General features: G+C 34.2%; 1 protein-coding gene across 1 annotated transcript; it reads right to left on the reverse strand.

The window, feature by feature from the left end:
• Nucleotides 1-1,705: 1,705 nt before the first annotated feature.
• LOC121315287 (lysosome-associated membrane glycoprotein 5-like) lies at nt 1,706-11,906 on the reverse strand. Its single transcript, XM_041249327.1, has 6 exons — nt 11,378-11,906; nt 10,882-11,054; nt 10,326-10,457; nt 10,048-10,153; nt 6,799-6,987; nt 1,706-2,939 (listed from the first exon to the last, which is right to left on the reverse strand). Exons 1-6 carry the CDS (start codon nt 11,433-11,435, stop codon nt 2,764-2,766), a joined length of 834 nt encoding a protein of 277 aa, XP_041105261.1. The 5' UTR covers nt 11,436-11,906; the 3' UTR covers nt 1,706-2,763.
• Between the last annotated feature and the right edge of the window lie 2,588 nt (nt 11,907-14,494).

Raw genomic sequence — 14,494 nt, forward strand, 5'->3', positions numbered from 1 at the left:
AATTTTAAAAAATCACCGCTTTGTTTAATACGTTGAAAATGCACTTCAAATGGTTCTTTTCATGTGAGTAACACCTTAGCACAGCTCTTAGGGAAGGTATCACTGGACTAACTTAATAACTTGTTTGACAATCCTCTTATGACAGAAGACTGCAATTGAGAACATCTTAACCCCAAAACCAGTCTATGTGGAGGAGCTCAATTTTGTTGCATTTGAACCTATTGTGTACTGTCAGTATTTAACTGGTCCTTTTTAAAAAACTGCTGTAAGGATAGTGACACCATAATTGCAATTCAATCTTAAGGTGTGTTGGTTGTTATTTTGTTAAAAAATATATTTTTTCCATCACAAAATGTTATTGACATACTCAACTGTACCCTGTAAATATTATTTGAATATGCTATATATAATATATATATATATATATATATATATATATAATTATATATATAATATATGATGTATATATATATATATCTATATAGTATATATCTTATATATATATATATATAGGGTGATGTAATCCTTTGTAGTAGTGACATTGTCCCAGCTTCCTTTATGAGTCTTCCTGGTACAAAACCGACCATTGGTAGGAACAGCCTTTTTTTGGCTGCCTTGTACTGCAGGCATATGAAGCCCTTTCCAGTAACCTCTGCTGTGCCAAGTTGCTTTTTTGACATCATACTATCAACCTAATATAATATTGCAGATATAAACAAAGAGTGTTAAATAATGATGCTAAAAGCTTGCAAAGCAATTCCAAAACCCAGCTCTAACAACCTTGGGCTAAGTTGACTTTCATGGTTCACAGAAGCTTGCAGCAGTTTTACATACTGTACAGCTGGTTGCATGTTAACACTTTTTTTCAGTAAGGGGAAAGAAGGGGGGGGGGGTGGAGGCTGCTTTGACATTGAAAGAGTAGTCATGTTCCCAGGCTTCAAGAGTTATAGATTTATGGTGGCTCATTAAGGACAGAAAAAAATATCAGGATCTCAACATTTTAAATCGTTATGCTGAGATCATAACATAGATTCTCAGGATCACGCTCAGATCACAAGATACATTCTCAGGATCATGAGAGAGAGAGAGAGAGAGAGAGAGAGAGAGAGAGAGAGAGAGAGAGAGAGAGAGAGAGAGAGAGAGAGAGAGAGAGAGAGATCTGTACATGTCCTAATGAGACCACATATATATATATATATTTTAAATTTTCATGTAAGTCATCTTGTACCTCAAACACAAATTACTCTAAATAAAAAAAAAAAATTGGATCCAGTTTTGGTCATTTCTTTAAATGATTCTTAAACTACATAATGTACATAGCCTTCCACATTTCCAATATTTTCAAGTCTCTTTCAAAATAATTTATACATTTCCCACAGCCCACTCCCTCATTCTTCAAAGGCTTTGCCTCACATCTCTCCTCCTCGTCTTTCAACTGAATTATTGTTTCTGAAACCATCCTAATGTAGACAAATAAAAAACTAATCAGTACAAATAAACGCTGTACAAATCCCAAAGTAGCATGTACTGCTACTTCATGGACTCTATTTACAATAAAATAGGGAGAGTCAAAGATTTAGGTTATGTGTTTAAGGGCAGTGATGTTACACCCTGACACATTTTAGATACAGAAATAGATCCTGACATATCTGTCATGTTACACATTACATTAAATGAATTCGTAATTAATTGTATTTATTTGATCGTTATGGAGTAGTGTACAAGATGATACATTTGACCTCAAATGCACTTGGCTTGAAGGTCTATTGCCTGGCCATTTTAACGAGGTGATAGAACCCTTGAGGTAAATCACTGGGTAATTGAAAAAAAAGATGATAATTAGGACAGGTGGGGGCAAGTGACGGATGTGAATCAATAAAATGAAAAGAGGGGTTAATTAACAGGTCCACTGATATTTTTTTACGATTTACTTAAAGGTGATATAATGTGAGTGGCCTGGGGGGGGGGGGGGGTCCTTCTTCTGGAACTGAAGTTAAAAACTTACATAAAATTGAACACAATTCCACATAAAATATAAGGGAACCCTTAAGCAAACTGCTGTATTCCTTTTCAGATGTGATATTTATAAATGATTACTCGCAAAAGCATTTTCACAGAAAAGACAAGTGTTTCATTAACATAAAATATACAGTACACATCATATGGTTGCATAATTTATTTCTTTAACTATAACTTTACACATTTAATTTCAATGCCATCTAATTAAAGTGTATGTTGCAAATAATGCAAATCATGACATGAATACTTTTGTAATGCAATAAATGATCAAACTACTACTATGATGAAATATGTTCCACTACCCCAGCTATGTACTGTTAATCAATTATTTCTGTTACAGTTTGATAGCTTTGATAATCTTATTTACACATCTTACATTTTATACATTCAAATGTGTTGATTGATGATGTACAGTAAGTCATTGGAAACAAAATCATACAGTAGCACTGTACTCCTGTACTTTCTGTGCCTCCCTTTCAAAGTACAGCATTAAAAATGTGCTTCGTGCATTTACAATGGATTATTTTACAGTTTGTTACTACCTATTAAATAATTAAATAATAGCTAGCCAGTATGTTTGACCTATTAATATTTACTAATGGTTTTCAACAATATGAAAAAGAAAAACTCACAGCAACATCCTCATTGAAAACCTGTAAAACACAACTTTAATAAATATAATGTATTTATGAAGATAAAACTCATCGTTCAGAAACTGTAACAGATGATAGGTGGTAAAAGTCATCACATGTTCTTATACTGACTTCTGTCTCTAGGAAGCTGCACTTGGTTTGCAGTCATCTTCTGATGGATGTGATACACAGCAAGAGTAATTACAATGATGAGTGCCAAGATGATGCCCAAAATTAGTGGCAGCATTTCTTCTAGCTGTTCCCTCTGGTCAGTTATACATTTATAGGCTGAGGAGATCAAAATAATAAATAAATATACATATCATTCAAATTGTGACAGAAAACATCAGATTATAAGTATGGTACATTTCAAGTTAAAAAAGACAGAGTTTTTTTTTTTTTTTAAAGAGAGCAAAAGTAAAGTGCTTCGTAAAAAGTATTTATTGTCTCTGATTGCCTTTGGTAATTTAGACAGACAAGGCAAATAAAGACATAAAGGACTGTAAACACAGTGGTGACCATAAGTATGGAAACCCTCTTGATTGAGTTGAATAGGGTGAAGAAAAGAAGTCAGTCCTCAAGTACTCAGCAGTTAATGAAACTAATCTATTCATGTGCAAAAAACTTCTAATTGATAAGACAAGTCATTTTGATGCTCTGAAACGATTTTAATACATTTAATAAAGACAATGAATGCATGATGAAGACTTTGCTAACACTTTAGTTTAGGGATCCGTTATAAGTGATTACAAACAATAGCAAAAACAAAACAATGGCAAAAGTGTATAATAACTGTACTGCAAAAACAAAGCAACCCCATACAATTGGTGAGATAGACATATAAAGACAGCTAGACAGACACATGGGCATAGAAAGACAAACAGACCTGAAAAGACAGACTATTTCAGCACGCAGAATCTGCAAGGAATGAATAGCAATGAATGAATGATGATGCAATTGCAGATGATTTATGAATGGTGAGGGCGCTCAGGGCCCGATGACTGTGGAGGGCACTCAGGGTCAGAGTGAAAGAGGTGCCCGACGGCTACCTACACGAGGCCGGCTGGAAAAACATGCATCCCAGTGCAGCAGATAGGAAGTGGCTGTGGCCACCTCCCTCCGAAAAGATGAGGCCACCAAACCATGAATGAATAATAATAAATAATTAACCTGCTCCAGAGAGGCACCCTGCCACCTAATCCCCAAATATTGAATTTAATGAAAATCAGCAGCTGAGACACGGCCCGTACCCCAGAGCAAGATTTCACCCTGCAACTAAATACGAACCACTCAGTACTCAGGTAAGGAAAAAATCCCTACTCACATATTTTTTATTTTTATTTTTTAGGGGGAATCCATGGCTGAGTCAGCCCTTCCTCCAGACTCTAAGCCACGGATGGGCAATTCCTGTCCTGGAGGGCCAGTGTCCCTCCTGGCTTTTGTTCCACCTTTGCCCTAAATTACTTAATTGGACTAATTATTACCAATTATTTGTCTAATTAAGCAATTTACAGCACAGTTGGAACAAAAGCCAGGAGGGACACCGGCCCTCCAGGACTGGAATTGCCAACCACTGCTCTAAGCAGACAACTGCCATTTCGGCTTCCAAGTACTTGACTGAACAGCTGAAACAAAAAAAAAAGTGACATGAAAAAATAATACACAGAGTTTTTACGTGCTTGCTGATGACGTTTTGGTTAGGGGCAGATTCTCCTTTGCAAAAAAGCAACCAAGTTTCAAATACCTTATAAGTGATTTTAAACAACAGCGCAAAAAACAATGACACAAGTGTGTAATAATACTCTTATTATTTTCTAATTATATTCTATAATTGTTAATAGCGTCATAAATAACATGTTTATAGATTGTTTATAAGCCCTTATATTGGATCCCTAAACTAAAGTGTTACAGGCTTTTCTTTACTAAGCGTTTATTTTGGACACACAGTAATTAAGTAACTTAAAATACAATGTGAATGTCCAATCTATAGTAAAGCCATGCACAATTTAACAATCTGTATACGTAACAGAGCTGCAAAAATAACCTTCCTTGCATTGAGCAGGGGAGCTTATAGGTGACATTTCCATTGCAAATGTGCATTGTCATTTTGCAATTTATCTTGCTTATTAAGCTTATACTATACATATATAATATTTACCTTTACAGTAGTAAAATTCTACTCTCTCTCTCTCTCTCTCTCTCTCTCTCTCTCTCTCTCTATATATATATATATATATATAAAATGTGTGTGTGTGAGTGTCTGTGAGTGCTACACCTGCAATATCAAACAGCAGAATGACAGGGTGGATCACACTGTGATGCAAAGCAAATGAGGATACAATATTCACATAAGGTCAAGTAAATTTTCAAGCCCTGATGGTTTCATTTTTTCATTTTCATTTACATGAATGAATGGAGTTAAATATTTCTTGGTTCTTCAGCCATTCAGCCTCATTCAATTCATACAATTTGCCATGAATTTACAAGTAATATCCTCTTTTCAATGACATAATTCAAGTTAACATCATCATATCAGTGGTTTCATTGTTTATTTGCATGCCTTTTGCTATCTCAAGACACTCATGGATGCCATAGTTCAAGTCTTTTCATGGTAAATACATAAGCAAAAAGCACCCAGTGTTCAGCAAAAAATACATAAATAAAACACATGCACAACATCGACCTTTGTGCCTTTATAAAGAAAAGCAAGAACATATAGTATATCAATGATGGCTAAAAGTGTGCTTTAGAGCACTGTTCAGACATGGAAATGTGTTGAGTGCCCCAGTGTTGACTCACTGCAGACTATCCTACTGATTGTATTGCATTTTTACGTGCAATGCAACAAAGCCCTGGTACTCAAAACGAGTAGGGATTTAAACATAATCCTGTCCATGCAAAAGCATCACAGTGATATTAAGAATAGATAGCCCAGGTTGAACTGGATGCTCTTTATAACTTAGTAGATACACACTCCCCTGATGTGGTTGTTTCTAGTATCTTTATATAATGTATGGGGAATGCTGATAAGTATGTGTGTGTGTGTGTGTGGGGGGGGGGGGGTAAATTATGTCATATTAAGAGATAACTAGACTGTTTAATTATTCTCAGAGGTTTGGGTTTATACACAAAAGAGAACAAATTAAGAAAGTTAAGATTAAAAAAGCAAACTGACCTATTCTAATTAAATTGGATATTAAAATACTAGAGGAAGAAGACATTATTTCTGTGTTATTAGTTGAGAAGTCAAAAGCTAAAGAAAGTATCCTTACTGTACTATCTAATAATGTAGAACATGTTTATTTCATAGATTGGTGTATGCCTCAGAATAGTCCCCCTTTTCCAAAGCTGTTAGATTTTTTGATATCAGCCAATTTTACACCCGGAAATAAGAGAACCATTTTCTAGACCGAAATAATAATTAAAAAAAAAAAAACTATCTTAAAAAGGCTCCAAGTTTGTATTATTTCCAAATATTGGTTACTTTAAATCCTGTGTGTGACTTTTAACATGAGGGATCCTTTTCCTAGATTCAGTGACAACACCCTAATCTCTAAAGCCCTACATACATACAATGTGTTGAGTTTGGCATCACAGTTTGCGGAATTTCATTAAAAAGTTTGACACATTGGATAGAAAAAGAGGTAGCTAGGTACTGATACAGAACAAAACAATTAATATGTTTTATAGTGAAATCATATTCATGTTGGAACCAGCTCTTTAGTCCAGTTCTTGTGGAAAATATTGTTATCTATGTGCAATTTCTCAACCAATCTAGAAGCTGATCTAACTTATTGTATTACAAATCAATTCAGACATTTGTTTGGAGAGATTGAAGAAATCTGGATTATTGTGATATTACCAATCACTGTATTGGCTGATAAATCATTATGGTTATGAAATATGAATGGCTTTAATTTGAACTAAAATATTTGTGAGGCAACAAAACTACACTGAAGCAATACAGTTACTGATAAAATTTAGCCTTTTATTTATGTCTGGTTGGTTATAAACACACACACACACACACACACACACACACACACACACACTCTCTCTCTCTCTCTCTCTCCCTCTCAACATATAAATGGAAGATAAAACCCCTTCTGTGTTGTGTTGTATAGTTTTAACAATTTTTTTTGCTTACCTTCACTGAACATAAAGTCGCTCTTGATGTCAAAGGGCTGGATCCTCACCTCGGACATTGAGATGGTCACACCTTTGTGGTGGTCACTGGAAATCAAGGAAAGTGTCTGCTGAGCCTTGCACTCGTAGGACCTGCCACCAGGGGTCACAAGGGCCGACAGATGGTGTGAATTGGCAGTGTGTTTTCCAGCTTGAGAGAAAAATAAATGTACAATCTATGAACCAGTAGCAAACTACATAGTTACCAAGACCTTAAATTCAGTGTCATTCATATAGCAACACAAAACAAAATAAGCTTACATTAATTTGATCAAAGTTCAATTGATCATATTATAAAGCCTTGTGATCTCCCATATGGATAACTATTTATACGTAAACGCTGTTTTAAATGAAAATATAATCCTATACTGTAAGTATATAGTCATATGTACTGTATGACTAGAATTGATTTAGATAGAGGCACAGATAATTTCATTCACATGAGTGTTTTATACTAATGGATCTATTCAGTTTTATGTCAAACTATACTGTATATGCAACTCATTTTGGTGACATTCGTTGACAAAGAAACGGCACTAATATTTAACTGTGGTTCTTCCAAAACACTTATTTTGCAAGATCAATAAAAACTAATAACTAATGACTAATAAAAAAAGCCCTTAAGAATAATAACATTTTTGAATCACAAAAGATCCAGTCCCACTATATTCCACCAGGAGTGATTTATTCTTCCCTTGTTCACATCACTAAAGACACACAATATCTAGCGCAGTAAGGTCTGCAAAAAAAAGGTTTATATATTTCAGTACACCGAATTTAACACCAGCCACCGTTTATATAACTAGTTGTATAACAGCTAGAATATACTGTAGCATTTTGATAACAATTTGTGGCCATTCTAAATATCAGCATATGTTTGAACACTGTTCACAGTTGCTGTGGGAACAATTCTGTATTGTGATTTGTGATGATATTACATAATATTAAAGATATAACTGATAGAAAATAATAAATTGCAGATACACCTTTGGTCAGGTGGAGGATGTGTAAATTTTGCAATATGTGTAATTGTCAGTGATTTTCATAATAAAATTATTCAAGTGAGAAAGAACACACTGGCAAATAACTGCACTATAGGCCATACAGTTTGGTACATTGTTCAATAGGCCATACTGCAGCAATGAAATCCACTGTAAGGGCGCATTAGCCCATATGAAAGTTTACCATGGTATATTGTAGAACGTACTACAGAAAATCATAATAAACCATGTTATACCATGGTACATGTTTCGATAGCATGTATACCATGGTAAACATGGTACATTTCCGAGATTTGGCATGGTACAGTGTGGAGTACTGTGGTACAATGTAGGTAGGTTGTGGTACAATGTAGGTTTTCAATGCTGCATATATATATGTATATATATATATATATATATATATATATATATATATATATATATAGTAATATAAAGACCACAACATTAATCTATGATATATATTTCTTAGGCCACACTTATTTATGTTTATTTCAGATTTTGCATAATCTTATGCACTTCAACTCAAAAGGAGATTAATAATTCAATTGATAAACCAGATATATTAATACAAATAAGCAAGTAATTTTTGGGCTGTAGAGTATCTTTAATTTGATGAATGGCTTCCCAAGGTAATATGGATACAAACACGACAACTCCATACAGCTTCAATTCAGAGGTTATACAAGAAGAGATATTAACCAGTAAATACAAAAAAAAAAGTTTAGACTTGATCTATCTTCTTTAACAGAGGCTGAACAGAGAAAATATAGAACGTTTATGAATTATTAAAACTCTTAGTTTTACCGTATAAGCAACAGTTCAACATTTATGGAATTTGAATTACTTTCTTTAGATTTCTTTGAAACAGCTAGTGCAGTGAAGCTCAGTTAAGGTATGCTAAAACAATAAGGAAACCATAGCAAATATAAAGTAAAACCATGGTAAAAGTGTGAAAATACCATGATAAATTCACCATGGGAAATTGATGTTTTTTGTATAATTTATAGTACTGTTCACATTGGTATAATTGTATAATGATAATTGTTGATTCAGTATGACAAAATTTATTGTACCAAATATATCAGTGTAGAATCAATCAGTTTGTTTGAAAAATGATCTCTGGACATGCATGCAAATATATTTTGTTACTGCTATAATAATAAGCAGTCTTTTCTACAGTACTGCATTGTACTACTGCACCACTACTATAATGCAGATTATGCACCATGCAATGGTAAGGTACTACAGTAAAAGACTAAATCAGTGTAAAAGTAAACTGCAAGGCTACACTGCACCATAGTACAAAACAACATCAGTACCATGGTGGAGCACCACAGTACACAGATTCACCAGTACAATGGTACAGCACCACAGTATAATACAGCATCAGTACCATGGTACAGCACCACAGTACCTTACAGCATCTGTACTATGGTACAGCACCACAGTATAATACAGCATCAGTACCATGGTACAGCACCACAGTACAATACAGCATCTGTACCATGGTACAGCACCACAGAACAATACAGCATCAGTACCATGGTACAGCACCACAGTATAATACAGCATGTCGAAAATACCATGGTACAGCATCATGGTACAGCATGTACTATAGTACATGTACCATGGCGAAATGTTCTTATGAGAAACCAACAAGGAAGTAGACCTCATTATAGAAAAAGGAAAGCAATATACACAGCAAACACAATTAATTGAATAATCATTTAAGAACATTTGAAGAAAAAAAATGAAATCAATATTTAACAAATAGATAGTGATTGGTCCTTTTGATTAAAAGGCGTGTATGCTTTATAATATATCGTATATTGCTAATGGAGTTGCAAAACTACCTTTGAACATCCATATTATTAAAACAAATCGCACGTAGCCTTCTTTACAGTTTGATTAGTACCGATACTGCATATAAAAAGGCGCATAGCTTCACAAAAGAAATACCAAATACTTTAGAATCTGAGGGTTGTAGGATTCATTTAAAAATGCAATGGCATCAGACACCACTCTCTCGTTTTTCAGTATTCTTACTGTAAAATTGTGAGTATCGACTATAGTAAACTTCAGTAAGACTTATAAAAAAATGTCCTTACATATTTGTCGCTTAATCTATATAATAAGGTTTTGTGTAGGCTTGTACAGTGATTTTACATTGTTCATTAAAATATACTGCAAGGCACTTTTCAGATACTTACGATTAACGGCGTTAATGAAATGTGAAGGTTCGTTAGTGTCATAAACGAATTGGATTTTATTGATTTTCCAGAAAATATCTTGACCCTTAGATACGTTATGTGCCTCCTGTATAAAAAATAAAAAAATAAAAAAATAAAAAAGTTAACATTTGAGTTAGTAATCAACTGTATATTTGTATCTATTAATGTTTTAAATTAATTAAAAAGAAAATTATATTAAAGCATGTAGGAGGTTCGCCAATTCAGCTCTCGCCAATTAAAAAGCAATCATGTCTTACCTTGATGAAGAAGAGACGAAATGTATAAGCATCATTAATCCATGAAATACGTAGCTCTGCTTCTATAGAACCACATTTACCTTGTATTTCAGCCACACGCGGAAGTGTAATTTGGGCTTGTTCTGTGATGAGCTAAATAAAATATAAATAGTAAAAATGTAGAATTGATTTTAAACATTTACACATACCCCCACCCCCACCCCCGCCTTCCCACACACACACACACACACACACTCGCACACACAAACACCCCCCTCCTCCTCCCCACGTGTGTGTTCGGATTCGATTATGACAGAACATAACACCCCCTCAACAACCGTCAAAATAACTCATTTTGGGTAGTCTTTTCCGAGTATTCCTGTCTTCTAAAGTACGTGAGATACAGAAGCACGGCTTTGTTTACTTCGCTTTCTTTCTTTGCTAATATTTGTTGCTAATATTGCAGTAAGATTTCACATACTTCTAAATATTCTGATTTGTAAACCTTTTAACATGTGGTATATAGCGCATAAACTATAAAATTAACATATACATAAGTAAGAAATATTTTCCTTACATCTATACCATTGAGCGCTAAGACATCAAACGGTACAACTATCCTGACCGCAAACTCTGCCATTAGACACGTTGTCCCATTCTCTCGAACCACAAATATATCTTTGTCGGGGCTGGTTGATAAACCTGACAGGTTCTCCACTTCTTGCTCTGCCAAAATACGAGCCAAAATATCTGTGGAAAATAAAGCCAGGTTAATGAATAGACTATATTCTTTAATCGCTGATACCAATGCGGTCATTATTTATATGGACATAGTTGTATATCAATATTTTGTCCTGTGCAAAACAACTACATCCCTTAATCACATAAAATAGCATGCTAGTTTATGAAGTTAAAAGTTGTAATCATGTTTTAGAAATACCGTCATACAGCCACTCCAATAAACCTCTCAGGTAGGCATAATTGAAGATCAATGGCATCTACTGTAAAGAACAACAGCAACGTGAAGTGCTGTGTAAGTACAAGCTATTTGTATTAAGTGATGCAATACTTACTTAAAACACAGAACAATACGCGAGTGGGGTCCATGGGCTTGAATCTGGCGAAGTCCATACTGTCCCGGGGAGTTCAAACTTCAAATACCTGTGTAACGGTTACAATCTAAGACGAAAGTCTGTGATAAATGTGGACTCCGCGCACTGCAGTGTTTGTCTGTTCAGTTCATATTCCAGTATACGTATTGTATCTGTAATGATAACTTGTAACTTGCAGCGGCAGTGATATACTGTAGCGCTATGGAGAATTTATTTATTTATTTTTTTTGTAAACCAACTAAATTGAAGCTGAAGCTGTTTGATATTACCAATAGTATGCTGCTAGCTAACTACGCCTTGTCTTGAGAAAGCGGTGTAGTAAAGGGAGTTATTGCAACCTGCTCCATGATAAAGATCCCTGAATAGCTATTCTTTAAAAGCTGTATTCCAAGCTCTGTGCTTGCAGCTCAGGTTGGTGATACCGCCTGTCTCTGAAACGACTCGGCAGCTGTATGGCTGGGTTTTAATTTCGAGATGTGTTCCTGATGTAGTGTTAGAATGTGTGAACTGAACCGTGTAAAGCTAAAGCTGAGCCCCTATAATAACCCTGCCCCAAGTTGTCACTTAAAACATTAAGCTACAACCAGACAGATATACTGTACTTTTTTTTTTTTTTTTTTTTTTTTTTTACTGTACTGTATAATAGGTGTACGCTATTCCGTTGCATAGCTACATTGCAATGAATTATAACAGTTGTTTTAAAGTTATTTTTAGGATCCGTGAAGATTAAATACACGCATTGAACGATAATGTAGTTCTCATTTTACTTGCGTGTCTGTACGCATATTTGCCTAATCGTTAGCATGTTTAATTCCGACTTAAAAGCGTTTTTGGGAGAAAACATTTTTAAAGCACTTGTCCATTATACTGTATACCAATGCAATATAAAGAATGTCATAAATCACACATTAATCTTTCATAATTTACAGCGACTGTATGTGACATTCATCTTAGTGGTGACCTTTTACTCTTCTCACTTTGAAGCCCATTACTTTATGTGTGAGTGGTGTTATTTGAAGTACAGTGTATCCCGGTTCAGAGCACCAAGGGTTGTAAATGCATCATCATTTTAAATCTTTAGTCAGGTGGTTATTTAAGCAATACCCAAAGAAGCTTCACCGTCTGGTAAGGCCCACCTGGTGTAGTTAAATACCCAAGCTCAGAAAAGGTTAAATAGTGTTTTAATAAAACATGGTAGTAAATGCTGCCTTTTGTCAATTTGGCACATTTGTACATTTGTAAGAGCACATAAGCACATTTATTATAAACTGCTAACATCAAGAGCAAATTTGTCAAAAATAAGTATGGCAATAAACAAAATATTGTAAATTGTGATCTCAGCCAATGTGTACTGGTGTAGGACCAGAAAGTGGTACATGGTCAGAATGTGGTACGTGGTCAGAAAGTGGTACATGGTCAGAATGTGGTACATGGTCAGAAAGGGGTACATGGTCAGAATGTTCATTTATGACCTTCATGAACTGGTTAACAAAACTGACCATGTTTCTGTAATATATATTCTTTACATAGAGTTCACTTCAAAAAAGCAAAACACCATCCTATAGGTAGCTCAGAGAATCGACCTAAGATTAACTGGGACAAGTCACTTTGGAGCAGGCTCATTTTCCATTAGCATCAGTTCAGGACATTCAGCAGCAAATCTGTATTGATTTCCTAGTGACAAAGATTAACGGCCTTGTTTTCAGACTTGGTCATGTGAATCGTATGTAGTCAAGCAAAGATGAAAATACTCAGGAAAACACAACATTTGTTTTTATTTTATTTATGGAAAAGGGCACGCTCACAATCAAATGTCTATGTAAATAACTGACATACGATTTGCAACAATCAGTTACACAAGCAATATATAGATAGCTTACTGGACTGAGAAACAAACACATTAATGATCAACAAAATAGTAAATATATAAATAAAACAATAAAGTTGATATATATTTCACATAACGTGTATTATGTATTAAGAATGGCAATTAGTAGTGAAATAAAACCAAACACGTATGTTCTGCATTATCCCGAGCAGAGTATTAAGCCAATTCTGAGGACAGTTCGATAGGAAATTAACTAAATTAATTTTACATATACAAAATATTGTGTCATTCACATCAGTATTGTATGAATATAAGTAAGGCTGTAATGCATTTACAGTATAATACAAGGATAGATTTATTAAATTAGGCACAACTACATCATACACATTAAATATTGTTTAAGAATTAAACAAATCTTACGCATATTTTAAAAGCATCATAATATTTACATACTTTACATTGAACATTTATTTTTTTCTGTGTGTCTGAAGAATCTCAAACAATTCAAATAAACCCTAATGTGTGTTTAAATCTGTTGCATACGATGTTTAATTATTTGTGCAGTTATTGCATTTTAAAATGTGTATACTCTGGTCGTCCACTGCTGTTAAAAACAAACAAACAGTCCATTAGTCAAAGGTTTCGGCTGTTGCTTTCATCAATATGGAAAAAATTACCACGTGTCAAGGCACTGATCAAACCGTTTAATGCCATATTATTTATAAAGCATTTACACCAGTTATTTAACAACATATATATATATATATATATATATATATATATATATATATATATATATATATATATATATATATATATATATATACACACACACACACACACAACTTTAGAAAATTTTGCACTAGGGAAAATGCTTTGTGAATACGTCTATCAATTAGTTTTACCTAAATACACAATAATTTGGCTTTCCTAAACATCATACAGTAAAAAAAACACAGCATTGGCCACGATGCATTATGTACAACCATTTGGCTAATTAATCGTTTTTGTTTTTTGTTTTTTTTTGGGGGGGGGGGGGGTATCATTATAATTTTTTTTTTTATAAACAATTTCTTCAAATATTTATTTAGCTATAACAGCACGGCCATTTCCCAAGCAAAGTGCACATTGGTATTACCTTTGGCTTATATATGAATTAAGATGAGAACTTTTTTAACTGAAAGTCAAATTCGCACTTCACTGCGCTGATACTATCGATGCTGGGTTTGCTGCCCACCTGAGGGTGATTT

The sequence above is a fragment of the Polyodon spathula genome, chromosome 5 (assembly GCF_017654505.1).
Source record: "Polyodon spathula isolate WHYD16114869_AA chromosome 5, ASM1765450v1, whole genome shotgun sequence".
NCBI lineage: Eukaryota > Metazoa > Chordata > Actinopteri > Acipenseriformes > Polyodontidae > Polyodon > Polyodon spathula.

Bases quoted from the DNA above. Each gene is read 5' to 3' on its own strand.
- LOC121315287 (XM_041249327.1), bottom strand. From the start codon at position 11,435: ATGGACTTCGCCAGATTCAAGCCCATGGACCCCACTCGCGTATTGTTC. The intron at 10,458-10,881 runs GTAAGGAAAATA...TATTTTATTTAG, and splicing joins TAGCGCTCAATGGTATAGAT to CTCATCACAGAACAAGCCCA. The intron at 2,940-6,798 runs GTAAGCAAAAAA...TGATCTCCTCAG, and splicing joins CGACTTTATGTTCAGTGAAG to CCTATAAATGTATAACTGAC.